The following is a 23,012-nucleotide window of genomic DNA, read 5'->3' on the forward strand; positions in this document are numbered from 1 at the left end:
GGGGAAAAAGGGGGAAAAAGGGGGAAAAAGGGGGAAAAAAAGGGGAAAAAAGGGGGGAAAAAGGAGAAAAAAAGGGGGGGAAGGGGGGAAAAAGGGGAGGAGGAAGGAAAAATAAATAAAATAATAAAGGGAAAGCAAAAGGAAAGGAAATAAATAGGAAATAAAAAGTGAGATCAAAGGGGTTGGGGTGGGAAGGGGGAGAGGAAGGAGATGGAATAAAAGGAAAGGGGGAAAAATGAAGAAAATTGAAATGGAGGGAGGAAAATAATGTGGAATAAAGGGAAATAGTGAAGGGGAATGAAGGAAAGGAAAAGAAAGTAAAGGAAAAAAACAAAGGGAAAAATAAAGGAAAAAATAAAGGAAAAAATAAAGGAAAAAATAAAGGAAATAAACAAAAAAAAGAGGAAAAAATAAACGAAAAAATAAAAGAAAATAATGAAGGAAAATAATAAAGGAAGATAAAGGGAAAATAAAGGGGAAAAAAGGGGGAAAAGTGAAAAAAGGGAAATAATAAAGGAAAATAATGGAAAATAAGAAAGAAGAATAAAGGAAAAAATAAAGGAAAAAATAAAGGAAAAAAAGAAGAAAAAATAAAGAAAAGAAAAAAAGAAAAAATAAAGGAAAAAATAAAAGAAAAAATAAAGAAAAAAAGGAAAATAAATGAAAATAATTAAGAAAAATAATGAAGGAAAATAAAGGAAGAAAAGAAAAGAAAAGAAAAGAAAAGAAAAGAAAAGAAAAGAAAAGAAAAGAAAAGAAAAGAAAAGAAAAGAAAAGAAGTAAAGTAAAATAGAACAAGGTGAAATAAAACAGGGGAAAAATAAATGGAATTTAAAAGGAAAATAAAAAAATTAAAGAGGCAAATAAAGTGAAATTCAAAAAGGGGAGAGTGAAGTAAAAGAGGAAAATAACAAAAATTTTAAAAAATTTTTAAAAAAGAAAAAGAAAAAGAAAAAGAAAAAGAAAAAGAAAAAAAAAAGAAAAAGAAAAAGAAAAAAGAAAAAGAAAAAAAAGATGATAAAAATAAAAATAAAATTATAAGAAGGAAAATAAAAGGAAAATAAATAAAATAAAATAAAATAAAATAAAAAAAAAAAAAGGAGGAAAATGAAATAAAAGAAAAGAAAAACGAACTGAACCCAAATGACCCGAACCGAACCCCAAAAAAAACTTCAAAAAAAGCCCAAAAAAACCCGGGGGCAGCGGGAGAACCGGCCCGGCCCAATCCCGACCCAACCCCGGTCCCGTCCCGCCCGTACCGGGCCCAGCAGCAGCAGCAGCAGCGGCACCGGGAGCGGCCGCATCGCTCCGGGCCGGGCCGACACCGACACCGACACCGAGACCGACACCGAGACCGCTCCGAACCGCTTCGGCCCCGTCCGGCCCCGCTCGGCCTCGGTTCGGCCCCGTCCGGCCCCGCTCGGCCTCGGTTCGGCCCCGTCCGGCACCGCTCGGCCCCGGTTCGGCCCCGTCCGGCCCCGCTCGGCCTCGGTTCGGCCCCGTCCGGCACCGCTCGGCCCCGGTTCGGCCCCGTCCGGCACCGCTCGGCCTCGGTTCGGCCCCGTCCGGCACCGCTCGGCCTCGCTGGGTCCCGGTTCGGCTTCTTTCGGCTCCTCTGGATCCCGGTTCGGCTCTATTCGGTCCCGGTTCGGCTTCGTTCGGCTCTATTCGGTCCTGGTTCGGCTTCTTTCGGCTTCTTTCGGCTCCTCTCGGCTCCTCAGGGTCCCCGTTCGGCCTCTCAGGGTCTCGGTTCGGCTCCTCTCGGCTCCGTTCGGCCCCTCAGGGTCCCCGTTCGGCCCCTCAGGGTCCCGGTTCGGCCCCGTTCGGCCCCTCAGGGTCCCGGTTCGGCCCCTCAGGGTCCCGGTTCGGCCCCGTTCGGCCCCTCAGGGTCCCGGCTCGGCTCTATTCGGTCCCGGTTCGGCCCCGTTCGGCCCCTCAGGGTCCCGGCTCGGCTCTATTCGGTCCCGGTTCGGCTCTATTCGGTCCCGGTTCGGCTCCGTTCGGCTCCTCTCGGCTCCTCTCGGCTCCTCTCGGCCGCCCCGTCGCGCCTGGGCCGGGCCGGACTGGGCGTGGCTCCCCCAGGCAAGGCGCGCTCCCATTGGCTGCGCACGGTTTGAAGGGCGTGGCCAAACTTGAAGCCACGCCCCTACAGCACCTGAGGTCGTGGGTTCGAGTCCCGCCGGGGACTCCTCCTCCATCCAAATTGGACCGGACTGGTCCGAACTGGGATCGAGGGTATTGATGGGACGGTGTGGCCCACTCCCCCTCCACCTCCACCTCCCCACGGCTTTTTCCACGAGGGAATGAGTGTCTGGAAGCGGGAGAAGCAACTTTATTGCAGCACTTGGGGTGGAAGAACGTGGAGTGGGTTTGGGGAGTGGGAGTGAGGAGTGGAGTGTGGGAGTGGGTGAAGGGAGTGAGTGTGGGGAATGGGAGTGAGGAGTGGGAATGGGTGCAGGGAGTGGGAATGGGTGCAGGGAATGGGAGTGGGTGCAGGGAATGGGTGCAGGGAATGGGTGCAGGGAGTAGGAGTGAGGAGTGGGAATGGGTGCAGGGAATGGGAATGGGTGCAGGGAATGGGAGTGGGTGCAGGGAATGGGAGTGGGTGCAGGGAATAGGAGTGGGTGCAAGGAATGGGTGCAGGGAGTGGGTGCAGGGAGTGGGAATGGGTGCAGGGAATGGGAGTGGGTGCAGGGAATGGGTGTAAGGAATGGGTGCAGGGAGTGGGTGCAGGGAGTGGGAATGGGTGCAGGGAATGGGAGTGGGTGCAGGGAATGGGTGTAAGGAATGGGTGCAGGGAGTGGGTGCAGGGAGTGGGAATGGGTGCAGCACCCCGTGTGGATGCGGGACCTGGCCCTGGGTGCAGGGTTTTGATGTGGGTGCTGATGGGGCTATGGGACCCCAGGGTGGGTGCACAGGGTGACTTGGAGTGGGTGCAGGGTCGCGTTGTGGGTGCAGAGTCTTGGTCCAGGGTGGGTGCAGAGTCTTGGTCCAGGGAAGTGCAGGATTCCAGGGTCTGGGTGCAGGGTCCCAGGGAGGTGCAGGGTCCCAGGGAAGTGCAGACTCTGGGTTCAGGGTCCCCGGAATCTCCTCTCTCTCCTCTCTCTCCTCTCTCTCCTCTCTCTCCTCTCTACCAGCCCCGCACGGGCCTCCAGAGCTCCACCACCTTCCCAGCGTCGTGCACGAAGTACACGGGGTGCATGGCGGCCGTGGCACAGGCCTGGGACACAGGGGACACTGAGGTGTGACACAGGGCTGGGACACAGGGCTGGGACACAGCTGGGACAGGGGGGACATTGGGCTGGGACGAGGCTGGGACAGACGGGACACTGGGTTGGCACGGGGCTGGGACACTGAGCTGGGACACAGGGCTGGGACAGGGGGGACACTGGGCTGGGACACAGGGGACACTGAGCTGTAACGGGGCTGGGGCAGAGGGGACACTGAGCTATGGCACAGGGCTGGGAAAGAGGGGACACTGGGCTGAGATAGAGGGGACACTGAGCTGGAACATAGGGCTGGGACAGAGGGGACACCAAGCTGGGACAGAGGGGACACTGGGCTGGGACAGACGGGACATTGGGCTGGGACACAGGGCCGGGACAGAGGGGCACTGAGCTGTGGCACAGGGGACACTGAGGTGTGACACTGGGCTGGGACAGGGGACACTGAGCTGTGACACAGGCCTGGGACAGAGGGGACATTGAGGTGTGATACAGGGCTGGGACAGAGGGGACACTGGGCTGTGACAAGGCTGGGACAGAGGGGACACCGAGATGAGACAGGGGACACTGAGCTGTGGCACAGGAGACACTGAGCTGGGACACAGGGCTGTGACAGAGGGGACACTGGGCTGTGACAGAGGGGACACCGGGCTAGGACAGAGGGGGCACTGGGCTGGGACACAGGGTTGGGACAGAAGGGACACTAGGCTGGGACAGGGCTGGGACAGGGCTGGGACACAGGGGACACTGGGCTGGGACAGGGCTGGGACAGAGGGGACAATGAACTGTGGCAGAGGAGACACCAAGCTGTAACAGGGCTGGGACAGGGGACACTGAGCTGGGACAGAGGGCTGGGAGAGAGGGCTGGGAGAGAGGGGATACAGCTGTGACAAAGGGGACACTGGGCTGGGACAGGGCTGGGACAGAGGGGACACTGGGCTGGGATAGAGGGGACACTGGGCTGGGACAGGTCTGAGACAGAGGGGACACTGAGCTGGGACACAGGGCTGGGACACTGAGCTGGGACAGAGGGCTGGGACAGAGGGGATACAGCTGTGACAAAGGGGACACCGAGCTGGGACAGGGATGGGACAGAGGGGACATTCAGCTGTGGCACAGGGGACACTGAGGTGTGACTGAGGGGACACTGGGCTGGGACAGAGGGGACACTGAGGTGTGACAGAGGGGACACTGGGCTATGACTGACTGAGTTAGGACAGAGGGGACACTGGGCTGTGACAGGCCTATGACAAAGGTGACAACACACCCACACTCACATGGAACGGGATGAGCGCCAAGACCGTCCCCAACGGAAACTTCTCAAAATCCAACTCCCCATCCACGTCCTCCACCAGCCCGTGCTCCTGGGTCAGCCCCACCAGCCTGCACGGAGGGGACACACACATGACTGTCACCTGCCACCTTCCCCTGTCCCCCCCTGCTCCCAGGGGTGTCACCTGAGGCGGGGGTGACCCTCGATGACCGCACACCCCTCTGGTCCCCTCTGGTCACTGCCGTGCAGACTCAGGGCTGTCCATCCACAATCCAGGAGGAGCTGCCTGCGGTGCTGATAGTGACCCACAACTCTGCTGAGGACACGAATCGCCACCTCCTCGGGTTTGCAGGAGCCCAGCTGTGTCTGCTGCAGGTCTGAAAAAAATCTCAGTGTCACCCTCGGGGTGTCCCCAATGTTGGGGAGGTGTCCTGGGGTGACTGTGATGCTCTTGTATCCCCAATTGTCTGTTCTGTGTGTTCTGTACCTTTAAAACTGGCTCTGGAAGTGAGCAGAGAAAGAAGAAACGTGCAGTTTGTTTTGAAAAATTTGAAAATTCACTTTTCTGCACTTCTTTTTCTTTATCCTTGGGCTGTGTGTTCATTGAACACACAGACAGTGGTCAGAGGTATTTTTTTTTCCTTTAAGTTAGTCAAGCTAGCTGGGGCAAAAAAGCTTCCTAGATTGATTTTTTCCCTTTTTCTTGGGACTGTTTAAATCTACTCTGGATTTAAAAACTCAGAGGAGCACCAGGAGCTGCACCTGTGGCCCATCAGGCCTGGACCTGGGCAATTTCCAGCACCAAAAAGTCTGGGACTGATAAAAGTCTAAAAAAAATTGAGTTTTAACTCCCAGCAAGGACTTCTCTTAGTTTTCCCATCTCTTCAGAGCAGTGAGAGGTTTTATTATTCCATATTATTCATTTCTTATGTTTGAGGACAGTTTGTTTGTTAAATAAATAGATTTTTTTCCCACTTTTCTCCGAGGAAATTCTCTGCTGTGGAGATGAGGGTTTGCCCTCAGAGTTTTCCTCCCAAATTTGCCCTAAACCCAGGACAGGAGGGTCAGTCTTTGCTCACCATAGAAGAGATAATTTCCAGGGTGGACCTCGGTGAGCTGTGACATCTCTGGCACCGGGTGGCTGCAGGACGGGGTGGAGCCGATGGTGGCCTGGGGACAAGGGATCCCGGCCTGTCGCAGCCTGGGGACACACGGGGGACACACAGGGGGTGACTGGGTGGGAGATGCACCTCTGGGTGCCCCCCAAAATACCATCCAGATGTGGCAGAGGCTCCACTCTGCACCAGGGAGAGCTGGAGGTGGGTTGGGGACACATCCAGATGTGCCCAGGAGGCCCCTCAAAGGCTCGGGGTTGGAGTGTGTCCCTCCAGATCCCCCCCAGATGTGGCAGAGCAGCCCCAGATGTGCCAGAGATCCACCCATACGAGCTGGACACCCCCCAGATGTGGCTGAGAACCCCCAGATGTGGCTGAGACCCCTCCAGGTGGTTCTGGGGCCCCCCAGATGTGCCCGAGCACCTCCCAGATGTGCCTGGGGACCCCCCCCCAGATCTTCCTGGGACCCCTCCCAGTTATTTCTGCACCCCCAGATGTGCCTGGAACCCCCCAGATGTGCCTGGAACCCCCCAGATGTGCCTGGGACCCCTCCCAGTTATTTCTGCACCCTCAGATGTGCCTGGGACCCCCCCCCAGATGTGCCCGAGCCCCCTCCCAGGTATTTCTGCACCCCCAGATGTGCCCAAGCAACCCCCAGATGTGCCTGGGGACCCCTCCCAGGTATTTCTGGACCCCCAGATGTGCCTGAGCACCCCCAGATGTGCCTGGGACCCCTCCCAGCTATTTCTGCATCCCCAGATGTGCTCAATCACCCCCCAGATGTGCTTGGAGACCCCTCCTAGCTATTTCTGGACCCCCAGATGTGCCTGGGACCCCCTTAGATGTGCCCGAGCCCCTTCCCAGGTATTTCTGCACCCCCAGATGTGCCTGGGACCCCCCCCAGATGTGCCCGAGCCCCCTCCCAGGTATTTCTGCACCCCCAGATGTGCCCAAGCAACCCCCAGATGTGCCTGGGGACCCCTCCCAGGTATTTCTGGACCCCCAGATGTCCTGGGGACCCCTCCCAGCTATTTATGGACCCCCAGATGTGCCCAGGACCCCCCCCCAGATGTGCTCAGGACTCCCCCAGATGTGCCTGGGACCCCTCCCAGCTATTTCTGCACCCCCAGATGTGCTCAGGACTCCCCCAGATGTGCTTGGGACCCCTCCCAGGTATTTTCTGCACCCCCAGATGTGCCTGGGACCCCCCCAGATGTTCCCAGGACCCCCCCAAATTTTCCTGCCAGGGATGAGATCTGCAATTTCCCCTCCCCAACCCGGTGCCACCACAGGCCTGTGACCCCCAGGACGTGTCCCCTGTCCCCAGGTGGGGATGAAAAATCCCTTTTTCTCCCCCTTTTTTTTGTTTTCCCAGCAGGAACCATCCGGCCACAGGATGCCAACCCTCCTCCCCCACCGGGATAAAAAGGTGACAAAAAAGTGACAAGAGAGACAGAGGAGACAATGTCCCCAAAGCCACCAGCGGCCACATCAAAGCCTGACTGACACCCTGGAGAGGGGTGGGGACAACTTTATAGGGCGATTCTCCTTTACAACCCCCCCCCCCCAAAAAAAAAAAAAAAATCCCCCCCTCGGGCTCCACTCACGCGGTGACAAATTCCAGCACGGCGACAGTGGTGGCCCTGGCGATGGCCTGGATGTCACCGATGTCGCGACAGCCGTAGGTGTTCCCGCAGTGGGCGTAGAGTCCCACAAGTGTCACCAACTCTGGGGAGCCCTGAGCGATGGCCCGGGCCAGTCCCAAAGCCTCGGGGTCCTTGGGGCGGATCCCGGCTGGGAAAGGGACACCAGAGTGGGGTTGGGGACAATTTGGGGACAATTTAGGGACAATTTGGGGACATGGGGATGTGGCGCGTCTTGGAGGTGGGAAGGTGGGAATGGGGTTGGGGGTTAAAAGTTAAAGGTTTGGGGGGGTTTTGGGGTTAGTTATGGGGTGTTTTTGGGAAAAAGGGGTTTGGAGGGGTTTTAGATGATCCAGAGTGGAGGGTCTGGGGGTTGGAGGGATGTGGGGATCTCTCCCTATGGAGCATCCTTAAATAATGGTTAAATAATGATTAAATAATGGTTAAATAATGGTTAAATAATGATTAAATAATGGTTAAATAATGGTTAAATAATGGTTAAATAATGATTAAATAATTATTTTGGGGGGCTTTAAATGCTCAGTCATGGTCGGGATGGAGGATCTGGGAGATTGGAGGGACATGGGGATTTCTTCCCATGGAGCATCCTTAAATAATGGTTAAATAATGACTTTTTTGGGCTTTAGATGTTCCATCATGGTTGGGATGGAGAATCTGGGAGCTTGAAGTGATACGGGGACCCATCCCTATGGAACATCCTTTAATTATGATTAAACAATGATTTTTGGGCACTTTAGATATTCCATCGTGGTTGGGATGGTGGCTCTGGGGGTTTGGAGGGACATGGGGATCCCTCCCTATGGAATATCCTTAAATAATGATTAAATAATGGTTAAATAATGGTTAAATAGTGATTAAATAATGATTTTTGGTGGGCTTTAGATGCTCTGTTATGGTTGGGATGGAGGATCTGGGGTCTTGAAGGGACATGGGGATCCCTCCATATGGAACATCCCTAAATTATGATTAAATACTGGTTAAATAATGGTTAAATGATGACTTTTTGGGGCTTTAGATGCTCCATCGTGGTTGGGATGGAGCTGGGGGTTGGAGGGACATGGGGATCCCTCCCTATGGAACATCCTTAAATTATGATTAAATAATGGTTAAATAATTATTAAGTAATGGTTTGGGGGGGCTTTAGATGACCCAGTGTGGAGGATCTGGGGGTTGGAGAGATGTGGGAATCCCTCCCAATGGAACATCCTTAAATAATGATTAAATAATGGTTAAATAATTACTATATAATGATTAAATAATTATTTTAGGGGGTTTTAAATGCTCCATCAGGGTTGGGATTGAGGATCTGAGGGATTGGAGGGACATTGGGATGCCTCTCTATGGAACATCCTTAAATAATGATTAAATAATGATTTTGGGGGGCTTTAGATGATCCAGCGTGGAGGGTCTGGGGGTTTGGAGGGATGTGGGGATCCCTTCCTATGGAACATCCCTAAATAATGACTTTTTGGGGTTTTAAATGCTCAGTCATGGTCGGGATGGAGGATCTGGGACTTGGAGGGACATGGGGATTTCTTCCCATGGAGCATCCTTAAATAATGATTAAATAATGGTTAAATAATGGTTAAATAATGATTTCGGGGGGTTTTAAATGCTCCATCAGGGTTGGGATTGAGGATCTGAGGGATTGGAGGGACATTGGGATGCCTCTCTATGGAACATCCTTAAATAATGATAAAATAGTGGTTGAATAATGGTTAAATAATGATTAAATAATGATTTCAGGGGGCTTTAGCTGTTCCATCATGGTTGGGATGGAGGATCTGGGGGCTGGAGGGACGTGGGGATCCCTCCCTATGGAGCATCCTTAAATTATGATTAAATAATGATTAAATAATTATTAAGTAATGATTTGGGGGGGCTTTAAATGACCCAGTGTGGAGGATCTGGGGGTTTGGAGGGATGTGGGGATCCCTCCCTATGGAGCATCCTTAAATTATGATTAAATAATGGTTAAATAATGACTATATAATGATTAAATAATTATTTTAGGGGGTTTTAAATGCTCCATCAGGGTTGGGATTGAGGATCTGAGGGATTGGAGGGACATTGGGATTCCTCCCTATGGAACATCCTTAAATAATGATTAAATAATGATTAAATAATGATTAAATAATGATTTTGGGGGGCTTTAGATGATCCAGCGTGGAGGGTCTGGGGGTTTGGAGGGATGTGGGGATCCCTTCCTATGGAACATCCCTAAATAATGACTTTTTGGGGTTTTAAATGCTCAGTCATGGTCGGGATGGAGGATCTGGGACTTGGAGGGACATGGGGATTTCTTCCCATGGAGCATCCTTAAATAATGATTAAATAATGGTTAAATAATGGTTAAATAATGATTTCGGGAGGTTTTAAATGCTCCATCAGGGTTGGGATTGAGGATCTGAGGGATTGGAGGGACATTGGGATGCCTCTCTATGGAAGATCCTTAAATAATGATAAAATAGTGGTTGAATAATGGTTAAATAATGATTAAATAATGATTTCAGGGGGCTTTAGCTGTTCCATCATGGTTGGGATGGAGGATCTGGGGGCTGGAGGGACGTGGGGATCCCTCCCTATGGAGCATCCTTAAATTATGATTAAATAATGATTAAATAATTATTAAATAATGATTTTGGGGGGCTTTAGATGATCCAGCGTGGAGGATCTGGGGGTTGGAGGGATGTGGGGATCCCTCCCTATGGAACATCCCTAAATTATGGTTAAATAATGGTTAAATAATGATTAAATAATGATTTCAGGGGGGGTTAGATGATCCGGTGTGGAGGGTCTGGGGGTTGGAGGGACGTGGGGATCCTTTCCCTATGGAGCATCCTTAAATTATGATTAAATAATGGTTAAATAATGGTTAAATAATGGTTACATAATGGTTAAATAATTATTTTGGGGGGCTTTAAATGCTCAGTCATGGTCGGGATGGAGGATCTGGGAGATTGGAGGGACATGGGGATTTCTCCCCATGGAGCATCCTTAAATAATGGTTAAATAATGACTTTTTTGGGCTTTAGATGTTCCATCATGGTTGGGATGGAGAATCTGGGAGCTTGAAGTGATACGGGGACCCATCCCTATGGAACATCCTTTAATTATGATTAAACAATGATTTTTGGGCACTTTAGATATTCCATCATGGTTGGGATGGAGGATCTGGGGCTTAGGAGGGACATGGGGATCCCTCCCTATGGAGCATCCTTAAATAATGATTAAATAATGGTTAAATAATGGTTAAATAGTGATTAAATAATGATTTTTGGTGGGCTTTAGATGCTCTGTTATGGTTGGGATGGAGGATCTGGGGTCTTGAAGGGACATGGGGATCCCTCCTTATGGAACATCCTTGATTAATGATTAAATAATGATTAAATAATGATTAAATAATGATTAAATAATGATTTCAAGGGGCTTTAGATGCTCTGTCATGGTTGGGATTGAGGATCTGGGGGCTTGGAGGGACACAGGACATCATTCCCTGAGGAACATCCTTGATTTATGACTTTGAGGGACTTTAGATGTTCCATCATGGTTGGGATTGAGGATCCAGGGCCTTGGAGGGACAAAGGATGTTGTTCCCTGAGGAACATCCTCAATTAATGACTTTTAGGGGGCTTTAGACGCTCCATCATGGTCAGGATGATTAAACAATGATTAAATAATGATTAAATAATGATTAAATAATGGTTAAATAATGACTTTTTGGGGCTTTAGATGTGGCTCTGAGGACTTGGAGGGATATGTGGATTCCTTCTCATGGATCATCCTTCAATAATGACTTTTTGGGGCTTTAGATGCTCCATCATGGCTGGGATGGAGGATCTGAGGCCTTGGAGGGACACAGGACAATATTCCCTGAGGAACATCCTTGATTTATGACTTTGAGGGGCTTTAGATGTTCCATCATGGTTGGGATTGAGGATCTGAGGCCTTGGAGGGACACAGGACATCATTCCCTGAGGAACATCCTTGATTTATGACTTTGGGGGGCTTTAGATGTTCCATCATGATTGGGATTGAGGATCCAGGGCCTTGGAGGGACATAGGATGTTGTTCCTTGAGGAACATCCTCAATTAATGACTTTTAGGGGGCTTTAGATGCTCCATCATGGTCAGGATGATTAAATAATGAATAAATAATGATTAAATAATGATTAAATAATGGTTAAATGATGCCTTTTGGGGGCTTTAGATGTGGCTCTGAGGACTTGGAGGGATATGTGGATTCCTTCTCATGGATCATCCTTCAATAATGACTTTTTGGGGCTTTAGATGCTCCATCATGGTTGGGATGGAGGATCTGAGGCCTTGGAGGGACACAGGACAATATTCCCTAAGGAACATCCTTGATTAATGACTTTTAGGGGGCTTTAGATGCTCAGTCATGGTCAGGATGATTAAATAATGATTAAATAATGATTAAATAATGGTTAAATAATGACTTTTTGGGGCTTTAGATGTTCCATCATGGCTGGGATGGAGGATCTGAGGCCTTGGAGGGACACAGGACATCATTCCCTGAGGAACATCCTTGATTTATGACTTTTTGGAGCTTTAGATGTTCCATCATGGTTGGGATCGAGGATCTGAGGGCTTGGAGGGACACAGAACATCATTCCCTGAGGAACACCCTCAATTAATGACTTTCAGGATGTCCCAATACCCCATCCTGGTTGAGATCTCCATCCAGTGACCTCTCACATCATCCCACCCCACATCCCACCCCAGACCAACCCCTTGGAGGACAGAATTTGGGATTTATGAGGATCTCACCTACCCCGGCCATTCCCACAATCCAACTTGAGCCAGACGAGCCAACGCTTCCCATTGGGAAGGGGATTCTGGAGCAGCATCTCCAAGCCTTGGGGGCTGTCCAGGAGCACCTGGAACTCCTGCAGGCGCTGGGCCAGCTCCGAGCACTCGGCCAGGTGCCAGCGGGGCACGGGGAAGGCGTAGAGAATGTCATCCCAACCCCCGGCGGCGAAAAAACGAGCCTCGGCCAAGGTGGACACCACGATCCCCCGGCGGGAGCCGCCCGTGGCCAGAGCTGCCCCTTCCCTGGGGATGGGGAGGGATGGATGGAGGATAAAGGGGGAGTGATGGGGAGGGGATGGGAGGGATTTTGGGAGGGTGTTGGGGGTGATGAAGGAGAGTTGGGGGGTACTGGGGGAAAGGTGGAGATACTGGGAGGGATATTGGGAGGATGGTGAAGATAATGGGAGGATGCTGGGGGGATACTGGGAGGATAGCAGGAATACTGGGAGGATGGGGGAGATACTGGGAGGATGGTGGAGGGATATTGGGAGGATGAGAGGGACACTAGGAGGGATACTGGGAGGATGATGGGGGATACTGGGAGGATGGTGGAGGGATACTGGGAGGATGGTGAGGACACTGGGAGGGATACTGGGAGGATGATGAGAATACTGGGAGGATGGGAGGGATACTGGGAGGAAGGCTGGGAGGATGAGAGGGAGGATGAGGAGGTGCTGGGAGGGATCCTCAGAGGATGCTGGGGGTGCTGAGGGAGATTTGGGGGATACTGGGAGGATACTGGGGATACTGGGAGGATGAGAGGGATACTGGGAGGGTGGTGGGGATACTGGGGGGAAGGTAGGGATGATGGGAGGTGATGGGAGGGATTTTTGGAGGGTGTTGGGGGTGATGAAGGAAAGTTGGGGGGTACTGGGAGGATACTGGGGATACTGGGGGAAAGCTGGGGATACTGGGAAGATGGTGGAGGGATATTGGGAAGATGGTGGGGATACTGGGAGGATGGGAGGGGGATACTGGGGAGAAGGTGGGGATACTGGGAGGGATACTGGGAGGATGGGAGAGATACTGGGAGGATGATGGAGTGATAATGGGAGGATGGTGGACGGATACTGGGATGATGGGGGAGATACTGGGAGGATGGAAGGGATACTGGGGGGAAGGTGGGGATGATGAGGGGCAGGACGAGGAGGTGCTGGGAGGGATTCTCAGAGGGTGCTGGGGGTGCTGAGGGAGATTTGGGGGATACTGGGGGGATGAGGGGAATACTGGGGGAAAGGTGGGGATACTGGGAGGATGGTGGGAGGGATACTGGGAAGATGGTGGAGGGATACTGGGAGGATGAGAGAGATACTGGGGGAAAGGTGGGGATGATGGGAGGTGATGGGAAGGATTCTTGGAGGGTGCTGGGGGTGCTGAGGGAGAGTTGGGGGATACTGGGAGGATGAGGGAGATACTGGAAGGATGAGAGGGAATACTGGGGGAAAGGTGGGGATACTGGGAGAGATACTGGGAAGATGGTGTAGGGATACTGGGAGGATACTGGGGATACTGGGAGGGTGGTGGGGATACTGGGGGGAAGGTAGGGATGATGAGGAGGTGATGGGAGGGATTCTTGGAGGGTGGTGGGGGTGATGAAGGAGAGTTGGGGGGTACTGGGAGGATACTGGGGATACTGGGGGGAAAGCTGGGGATACTGGGAAGATGGTGGAGGGATATTGGGAAGATGGTGGGGATACTGGGAGGATGGGAGGGGGATACTGGGGAGAAGGTGGGGATACTGGGAGGGATACTGGGAAGATGGTGGAGGGATATTGGGAGGATGGGGGAGATACTGGGAGGATAGCAGGGATACTGGGAGGATGGTGGGTGGAATATTGGGAGGATGGGGGAGATAATGGGAGGATGGTGGAAGGATATTGGGATGATGGGGGAGATACTGGGAGATGAGGGGGATACTGGGGGGAAGGTGAGGATGATGAGGAGAGGATGGTGGGGGATATTGTGAAGATGAGAGGGATATTGGGAGGGATACTGGGAGGATGAGAGGGAATACTGGGGGAAAGGTGGGGATACTGGGAGGGATATTGGGAGGATGTTAGAGGGATACTGGGAGGATGAGGGGGATACTGGGAGGGTGGGAGGGATACTGGGGGGAAGGTGGGGATAATGGGAAAGTGCTGGGAGGGATTTTTGGAGGGTGTTGGGGGTGATAAAGGAGTGTTGGGGGTACTGGGAGGATGAGAGGGATACTGGGAGAGATACTGGAGATACTGGGAGGATACTGGGGATACTGGGAAGATGGTGGAGGGATATTGGGAGGATGAGAGGGATACTAGGAGGGATACTGGGAGGATGATGGGGGATACTGGGAGGATGGTGGAGGGATACTGGGAGGATGGGGAAGTGATGGGGAGGGGATGGGAGGGATTTTTGGAGGGTGGTGGGGGTGATGAAGGAGAGTTGGGGGTACTGGGAGGATACTGGGGATACTGGGGGAAAGCTGGGGATACTGGGAAGATGGTGGAGGGATATTGGGAGGATGGTGGGGATACTGGGAGGATGGGAGGGGGATACTGGGGAGAAGATGGGGATACTGGGAGGGATACTGGGAAGATGGTGGAGGGATATTGGGATGATGGAGAAGATACTCGGAGGATGATGAGGAGGAAAAGGGGGAAGGTGGGGATGATGGGGGGTGCTGGGAGGGATTTTTGGAGGGTGCTGGGGGTGCTGAGGGAGAGTTGGGGGATACTGGGAGGATGGTGGAGGGGTACTGGAAGGATGAGAGGGAATACTGGGGGAAAGGTGGGGATACTGGGAGGATACTGGGAGGATGGGAAGGATACTGGGAGGATGAGGGGGATACTGGGAGGATGAGGGGGATGATGAGAGGGAGGATGAGGAGGTGCTGGGAGGGATTCTCAGAGTGTGCTGGGGGTGCTGAGGGAGAGTTGGGGGATACTGGGAGGATACTGGGGATACTGGGGGGATGGGAGAGATACTGGGAGGAAGGTGGGGATACTGGGAGGGATACTGGGAGGATGAGAGGGATACGGGGAGGATGGTGGGGATACTGGGAGGATGGGAGGGAATACTAGGGGACAGGCGGGGATACTGGAAGAGACACTGGGAGGATGGTGGGGGGATACTGGGAGGGTGGTGGGGATACTGGGGGGAAGGTGGGGATGATGGGGAAGTGCTGGAAGGGATTTTTTGGAGGGTGCTGGGAGTGCTGAGGGAGAGTTGGGGGATACTGGGAGGATACTGGGGATACTGGGGGAAAGGTGGGGATACTGGGAGGGATATTGGGAGGATGATGGAAGGGATACTGGGAGGATGAGGGGGATACTGAGAAGATGGGGAGATGATGGGGGGTTGCTGGGAGGGATTTTTGGAGAGTGCTGGGGGGTGCTGAAGGACAGTTGGGGGATACTGGGAGGATGGGAAGGATACTGGGAGGGACACTGGGAGGATGGTGGGGGATACTGGGAGGATGGGAGAGATACTGGGAGGGATACTGGGAGGATGGTGGGCATGATGAGGGGGAGGATGAGGAGGTGCTGGGAGGGATCCTCAGAAGGTGCTGGGGGGTGCTGAAGGAGAGTTGGGGGATACTGGGAGGATACTGGGGATACTAGGAGGATGGTGTAGGGATACTGGGAGGATGAGAGGGAATACTGGGGGAAAGGTGGGGATACTGGAAGAGATACTGGGAAGATGGTGGAGGGATACTGGGAGGATGGTGAGAATACTGGGTGGACAAGAAGGATACTGGGAGGATGCTGGAGAAACTGGGGCATACTGGGGAAGGAGCTGCTGGGATAACTGGGGTGATGCTGGAGAAGGATTTTGGGGTGAGGAAAATTGGGGTGAGGGTTGAGGGGAACTGGGGTGACACAGAGGGATGTGGGGAGGAGGGTGGAGGGATAGGAGATACTGGGGAGACACTGGGTGGGTACTGGGGGTGCTGGGGAGACACTGGGTGGACACTGGGGTTACTGGGGAGACACTGGGTGGGTACTGGGGGTTCTGGGGTGATACTGGGCAGATCCTGGGGGATTCTGGGGTGACACTGGGTGTATCCTGAGGGTACTGGGATTACACTGGGTGGGTACTGGGGGTTCTGGGGGGACACTGGGGGTCCTGGGGAACTCTGGGGTGACACTGGGTGGGTACTGGGGGTACTGGGGTGATACTGGTTGAATATTGGGGGTACTGGGGTGACACTGGGCAGATCCCGGGGACTCTGGGCAGACACTGGACAGATCCTGGGGGTTCTGGGGTGACACTGGGTTGATACTGGGGGTACGGGGGTGATACTGGGTGAGTACTGGGAGTTCTGGGGTGACACTGGGTGGGTACTGGGGGTTCTGGGGTGATACTGGGCAGATCCTGGGGGGTTCTGGGGGCTCTGGGCAGATACTGGGTGGGTACTGGTGGTACTGGGGAGACACTGGGTGGATCCTGGGGGGCCCTGGGGTGACACTGGGTGGATCCTGGGGGTACTGGGATTACACTGGGTGGGTACTGGGGGATTCTGGGCAGACACTGGGTGGGTACTGGTGGTACTGGGGTGACACTGGTTGGATATTGGGGGTTCTGGGGAGATACTGGGTGGGTTTGGGAGTTCTGGGGTGACACTGGGCGGATCCTGGGGGTACTGGGGAGACACTGGGTGGGTATTGGGGGGTTTTGGGGTGATACTGGGTGGATTCTGGGGGTTCTGGGGTGACACTGGGTGGATATTGGAGGGTTCTGGGGTGACACTGGGTGGGTAATGGGGGTTCTGGGGGGCTCTGGGCACACACTGGGTGGGTCCTGGGGGCTCTGGGCAGACATTGGGTGGGTACTGGGGGCTCTGGGATTAGACTGGGTGGGTACTGGAGGCTCTGGGGGGCTCTGGGTAGACACTGGGTGGTACTGGGGGGTTCTGAGGAGACACTGGGTGGGTAGTGGGGTGACACTGGTTGGATATTGGGGGTTCTGGGGAGATACTGGGTGGGTACTGGGGTGACACGGTGGGTACTGGGGGTACTGAAGTGACATTTGGCAGATACTGGGGGCTCTGGGGTGACACTGGGTGGGCACAGGGGGCTCTGGGCAGACACTGGGTGGATCCTGGGGGCTCTGGGGTGACACTGGGTGGGTACGGGGGGTACTGGGGTGACACTGCCAGACACTGGGTCGATCCTGGGGGTTCTGGGGGCTCTGGGCAGACACTGGGTGGGGACTGGTGGTACTGGGGAGACACTGGGTGGGTCCTGGGGGCTCTGGGGACACTCACAGGGTTTTGTGTGTCTTGACGTGCGGCCGCAGGCGCAGCCCCAGCTCCCGGCACCGCTCCCGCATCCTCTGCGCGTTCCCGCGGAGCGTCCGCAGCTCCAGGGTCAGAGCCGGGGTGGGCAACTGCTCCAGGGGGGCTCCGAGCCACGGGCTGGGGGTGAGAGAGGGGGGAGAACCTCTGTGAACAACCATGAACCCTAAAAAACCCCTGTGCCCACCTAAACCCACCCTACACCCTAAAAAAACCCTGTGCACACCTAAACCCACCCTACACCCTAAAAAACCCCTGTGCCCACCCAGCATCATCCCAAACACACCCTACACCCACCTTACAGCACCCTAAACACCCCCTGTACCCACCCAACACCATTCCAAACCCACCCTACACCACCCTAAACCCACCCTGCACCCTAAAAACCCCTGTGCCCACCTTACACCACCCTAAACCCACCCTACACCCACCTTAGAGCATCCTAAACCACCCTGCACCCTAAAGAACCCCTGTGCCCACCCAACACCATCACAAACCTCCCTTGCACCCTAAACCCACCTGTGCCCACCCAACGTTACCCTAAACCCACCCTGCACCCTAAAAAAACCCCTGTGCCCACTCAATGCTACCCTGAACCCACCCTGCACCCTAAAAAAACCCCTGTGCCCACCTTACACCACCCTAAACTCACCCTGCACCCCAAACCCCCCTCTGCACCCTAAACCCACCTGTGCCCACCTTACAGCACCCTACACCCACCCTGCACCCTCAAACCCCCCTGTGCCCACCTTACAGCACCCTAAACCCACCCTGTGCCCACCCACCATCCCAATCCCCCCTGAACCCTCAAACTCACCCTGTGCCCACCCAACACCACCCTAAACCCACCCTGCACCCTAAAAAACCCTGTGCCCACCTTACAGCACCCTAAACCCCTTCTGTGCCCACCCAACACCATCCCAAACCCACCCTACACCACCCTAAACCCACCCTGTGGCCTCAAACCCACCCTGTGCCCACCCATCACCATCCCAAACCCACCCTGCACCCTAAAATCCCCCTATACACACCTTATAGCACCCTAACCCCACCCTACAGCCCCAGAGGGCCGGGCTGGGGGTTCCTGTCCCCAGGTGGGGCTGGGGGCTCCCCCAGGGACCTGGGATTTTGGCGATTTGGGGTGGGGGCAGCACCAGGGTGTCCCCCCCTCCTCCTTGGGCACAATCCAGGGGGTTCCTGGAGTCGGGTGGGGGCTGGGATTGGGGTGTGGAGAGAGGGAAACTGAGGAGTGGGACACCTGGGACACCTGGGACACCTGGGACACCTGGGACATCTGGGACATTTGGGACAAAGGGGACAAGGACACCTGGGTCACCTTGGATAAGGATATTGGAAGCAGGGACAGCTGGGACTGGGATTTATGGAATAGGAACACCTGGGACACCTGGGATGGGACACCTGGGACAAGGACACCTGGGTCACCTTGGAAAGGGATGTTGGAAGCAGGGACACCTGGGACTGGGATCTATGGAACGGGGGCACCTGGGATGGGACACCTGGGACATCTGGGACAAGGGGACAAGGACACCTGGGTCACCTTGGATAGGGATGGTGGAAGCAGGGACACCTGGGACTGGAATCTATGGAACAGGGACACCTGGGACACCTGGGATGGGACATCTAGGACTGGGACACCTGGAACACCTGGGATGGGAAAGCTGGGACTGGGTCACCTTGGACAAGGTCACCTGGGTCACCTTGGAAAGGGATGTTGGAAGCAGGGACACCTGGGACTGGGATCTCAAACAGGGACACCTGGGCAGGTGTCAGAGTCTGTCCAGGAATGTGATTTGCCTCACAACTATCTCCAATGACTGAGAACTGACATCCCAGACCCCAAAAGGAGCCCCTGGCCTGGCTGAGGTGGGACATTTGCCAAGTCTCAGAGGACTGGAATGGCATCTCCATGAGAACGGAGTGCAGGGACAATGGGACTGGTCACAGTGGGCTGAGCCGAGGCTGCCTGTCCCAACTGGTCTGTCCATGCCAGAGGTGGGGTTTGGAGCTTGTTACTGAGCCCCCAACCTCAACATCCCTGAGCATCCAACCCTAACATTCCTGAGCCCCCAACCTCAACACAGGGGGTTCCCTTTGGCTCTGTGCCCTCACTTTGGTTCCTTTGGGTCTGTCCCCTCACTTTGGTCCCTTTGGACCCCTTGGCTCTGTCCCCTCACCTTTGTCCCTTTGGTCCCATTGGCTCTGTCCCCGCCCTTTGGTCCCCTTGGCTCTGTCCCCTCACTTTGGTCCCCTTGGCTCTGTCCCCTCCCTTTGGTCCCTTTGGTCCCATTGGCTCTGTCCCCTCACTTTGGTCCCTTTGGTCCCTTTGGCTCTGTCCCCTCACTTTGGTCCCCACCTTGACCACCCTATAAAACTCTGCAGACCCCACTCACTTTTGTGATCCCCCCACTGGAGCAGATCCCGTCTATGGCATCTCCAGGCCTCGAGGACTCATCCCTCCACGTTGGCAGCTTTAATCCCCTTCCCCTCTTCCTCTCTCTCTTTCTCACTATTCTTTATTTTCTCTCCCCACTATTGCATTTGTTGGCACTAAATAAAGGTCTGAGTTGTCCTCACTGTGTCTTTTGAGCTCTGAGATCCTTAAAATGAACCATCGGAGTTTCCCACGTGTATTTGTGGACTCTGACATGGGGATACCTGGGACTGGAATGTGAGACAGGGACACCTGGGACTGGGACACCTGGGACATTTGGGACACCTGGGTCACCTTGGATAGGGATGTTGGAAGCAGGGGCACATGGGACTGGAATCTGGAACAGGGACACCTGGAATGGGAAACCTGGGATGGGAAACTTGGGACATCTGGGATGGGAAAACTGGGACTGGAACACCTGGGATAGGAAAACTGGGACATCTGGGACACCTTTGATAGAGATATTGAAAGCAGGGACAACTGGGACTGGAGGCTATGGAACAGGGACACCTGGGACACCTGGGATGGGAAAACTGGGACATCTGGGACAAGGGGACAAGGACACCTGGGTCACCTTGGATAGGGATACTGGAAGCAGGGACACCTGGGACTGGGATCTGGAACAGGGACACCTGGGACACCTGGGATGGGACATTTGGACCAGGAACACCTGGGACATCTGAGATGGGAAACCTGGGACTGGAACACCTGGGACACCTGAAACACCTGGGATGGGAAAACTGGGGCACCTGGGACTGGGAAAGCTGGGACAAGGACACCTGGGTCACCTTGGATCAGGATGTTGGAAGCAGGGACACCTGGGACTGGGATTTATGGAACAGGAACACCTGGGACACCTGGGATGGGACACCTGGGACTGGGACACCTGGGACATCTGGGACTGGGTCGCCTGGAACTGGGACACCTGAGACACCTGGGCCAAAGGGACAAGGACACCTGGGTCACCTTGGATAGGGATGTTGGAAGCAGGGACACCTGGGACTGGAATCTATGGAACGGGTCACCTGGGATGGGAAAACTGGGACATTTGGGACTGGGAAAGCTGGGACACCTGGGTCACCTTGGATAGGAATGTTGGAAGTAGGGACACCTGGGACTGGGATCTGGAACAGGAACAGCTGGGATGGGAAACCTGAGATGGGAAAGCTGGGACTGGGACAGCTGGGACACCAGGGACAAGAGGACAAGGACATCTGGGTCACCTTGGAAAGGGATGTTGGAAGCAGGGACACCTGGGATGTGAAACCTGGCACATCTGGGACACCTGGGACTGGGACACCTGGGATGGGACATCTGGGACATCTGGGACAAAGGGACAAGGGCACCTGTGACAAGGGGACAAGGACACCTGGGTCACCTTGGATCAGGATGTTGGAAACAGGGATACCTGGGACTGGGATCTATGGAACAGGAACAGCTGGGACACCTGGGATGGAAAAGCTGGGATGGAAACCTGGGACTGGGTCACCTGGAATGGGACACCTGGACTGGGACACCTGGGACAAGGGGACAAGGACATCATGGATAGGGATACTGGAAGCAGGGACACCTCGGACTGGAATCTATGGAACAGGGACACCTTGGACACCTGGGACAAGGGGACAAGGACACTTGGGTCACCTTGGATAGGAATATTGGAAGCAGGGACACCTGGGACTGGAATCTATGGAACAGGAACACTTGGGACACCTGGGATGGGACACCTGGGACACCTGGGACTGGGTCATCTGGAACTGGGACACCTGGGACTTTTGGGACATCTGGGATGGAAAAGCTGTGACTGGGAAAACTGGGACAGGAACACGGGGAACAGGGACCCTTTTAGGGGCGGGGAGAACCCTGGGCACACCACGGCCGGAACTGTGTCACCCGAACAGAGGGGACACCACATTCCAACCCCCAGCGGGACAGGAACACCCTCCCACCAAACGTCACCTGGCTGTCCCCGCCACCCCCCCTGTGTCACCCGTGTCCCCCCCATGCCCTGCCCACCTGTCCGTGTGTCCGGCCATGGCTCTGTCCGGCCGTCCCGGCCCCGGGCTGTCCCCTGAGCCCCACGTGACCAGGGGACAAGGGTCAGTCACAGCCCGGGGGCCCCGTGGGGGTGGCGGGGACAGACCAGGACACGCTGCCAGCTCTGGGGACAGGCGGATGCGGAGGGGACAAAAAGGGGACGGCGGGGGGGGATGAGACCCCCCTCCCCCCCCCCCCTCGTGATGGTGACATGGGGGAGGAGGGGTTGGGGACATGGGGGGACAATGATGAGGCTGCTGAGACCCCCTAAATTCATCACACAAATGTGGGGGGTACTGGGACCCCCCAAACTCATCACACAGGTGTGGGGAGGTGATAAGACTCTCTGAACTCATCACACACAATGTGTGGGGACCCCTAAGACCTCCTAAACTCATCACACAGGTGTGGGGACCCCCTGAGACCCCCTAAACTCATCACACAGGTGTGGGGACCCCCTGAGACCCCCTAAACTCATCACACAGGTGTGGGGAGGTGATAAGACTCCCTGAACTCATCACACACAATGTGTGGGGATCCCTAAGACCTCCTAAACTCATCACACGGGTGTGGGGACCCCCTGAGATCCCCCAAACTCATCACACAGGTGTGGGGACCCCTGAGACCTCCTAAACTCATCACACAGGTGTGGGGGGGGGCTGCTGAGACCCCCCAAACTCATCACACACAATATGGGGAGGTGCTGAGACCCCCCCTAAATTTGTGACATGGGGGTGCACAGCGGCTGAGACCCCCCCAAACTCATCACACAGATGTGGGGAGGTGTTGGGACCCCCCCAAACTCATCACACAGGTGTGGGAGGTTCTCAGACCCCTTAAACTCATCACACAGGGTTGGGGGGTTGCTGAGGCCCCCAAAACTCATCACACAGGTGTGGGGGGGTGCTGAGAACCCCTAAGACCCCCCCCCCCAACTCATCACACAGGTGTGGGGAGCTGCTGAGACCCCCCAAACTCGTGACATGTGGGTAAAGTGTTGCTGTGACCTGCCGCACTCGTGACATGAGTGTTTAGAGCCGCTGAGACCTGCCCCAACCTGTAACATGAGTGTGTGTGCAGCTGCTGAGACCTCACAAACTCGTGACATGGGAATTCAGGGTTGCTGAGACCTGCCCCAATTC

General features: G+C 54.3%; 1 protein-coding gene across 2 annotated transcripts; it reads right to left on the reverse strand.

Annotated features, from left to right (window-relative positions):
• Positions 1–3,103: 3,103 nt before the first annotated feature.
• LOC310909280 (D-serine dehydratase-like) lies at positions 3,104–21,909 on the reverse strand. Of its 2 annotated transcripts, XM_083860936.1 has the most exons (10): positions 21,850–21,897; positions 18,973–19,002; positions 18,721–18,750; positions 17,355–17,504; positions 12,072–12,352; positions 7,220–7,406; positions 5,577–5,698; positions 4,682–4,874; positions 4,502–4,607; positions 3,104–3,220 (listed from the first exon to the last, which is right to left on the reverse strand). In XM_083860936.1, the coding sequence occupies exons 1-10, from the start codon at positions 21,867–21,869 to the stop codon at positions 3,131–3,133; spliced, it is 1,209 nt and encodes a 402-aa protein (XP_083717062.1). In that variant the 5' UTR covers positions 21,870–21,897; the 3' UTR covers positions 3,104–3,130. The 2 variants fall into 2 exon arrangements, with proteins under 2 accessions (XP_083717062.1, XP_083717063.1); XM_083860937.1 differs by lacking the exons at positions 18,721–18,750; positions 18,973–19,002 and having other exon boundaries at positions 21,850–21,909.
• Between the last annotated feature and the right edge of the window lie 1,103 nt (positions 21,910–23,012).

This window comes from Zosterops lateralis, assembly GCF_965231275.1.
Source record: "Zosterops lateralis genome assembly, chromosome: 1".
NCBI lineage: Eukaryota > Metazoa > Chordata > Aves > Passeriformes > Zosteropidae > Zosterops > Zosterops lateralis.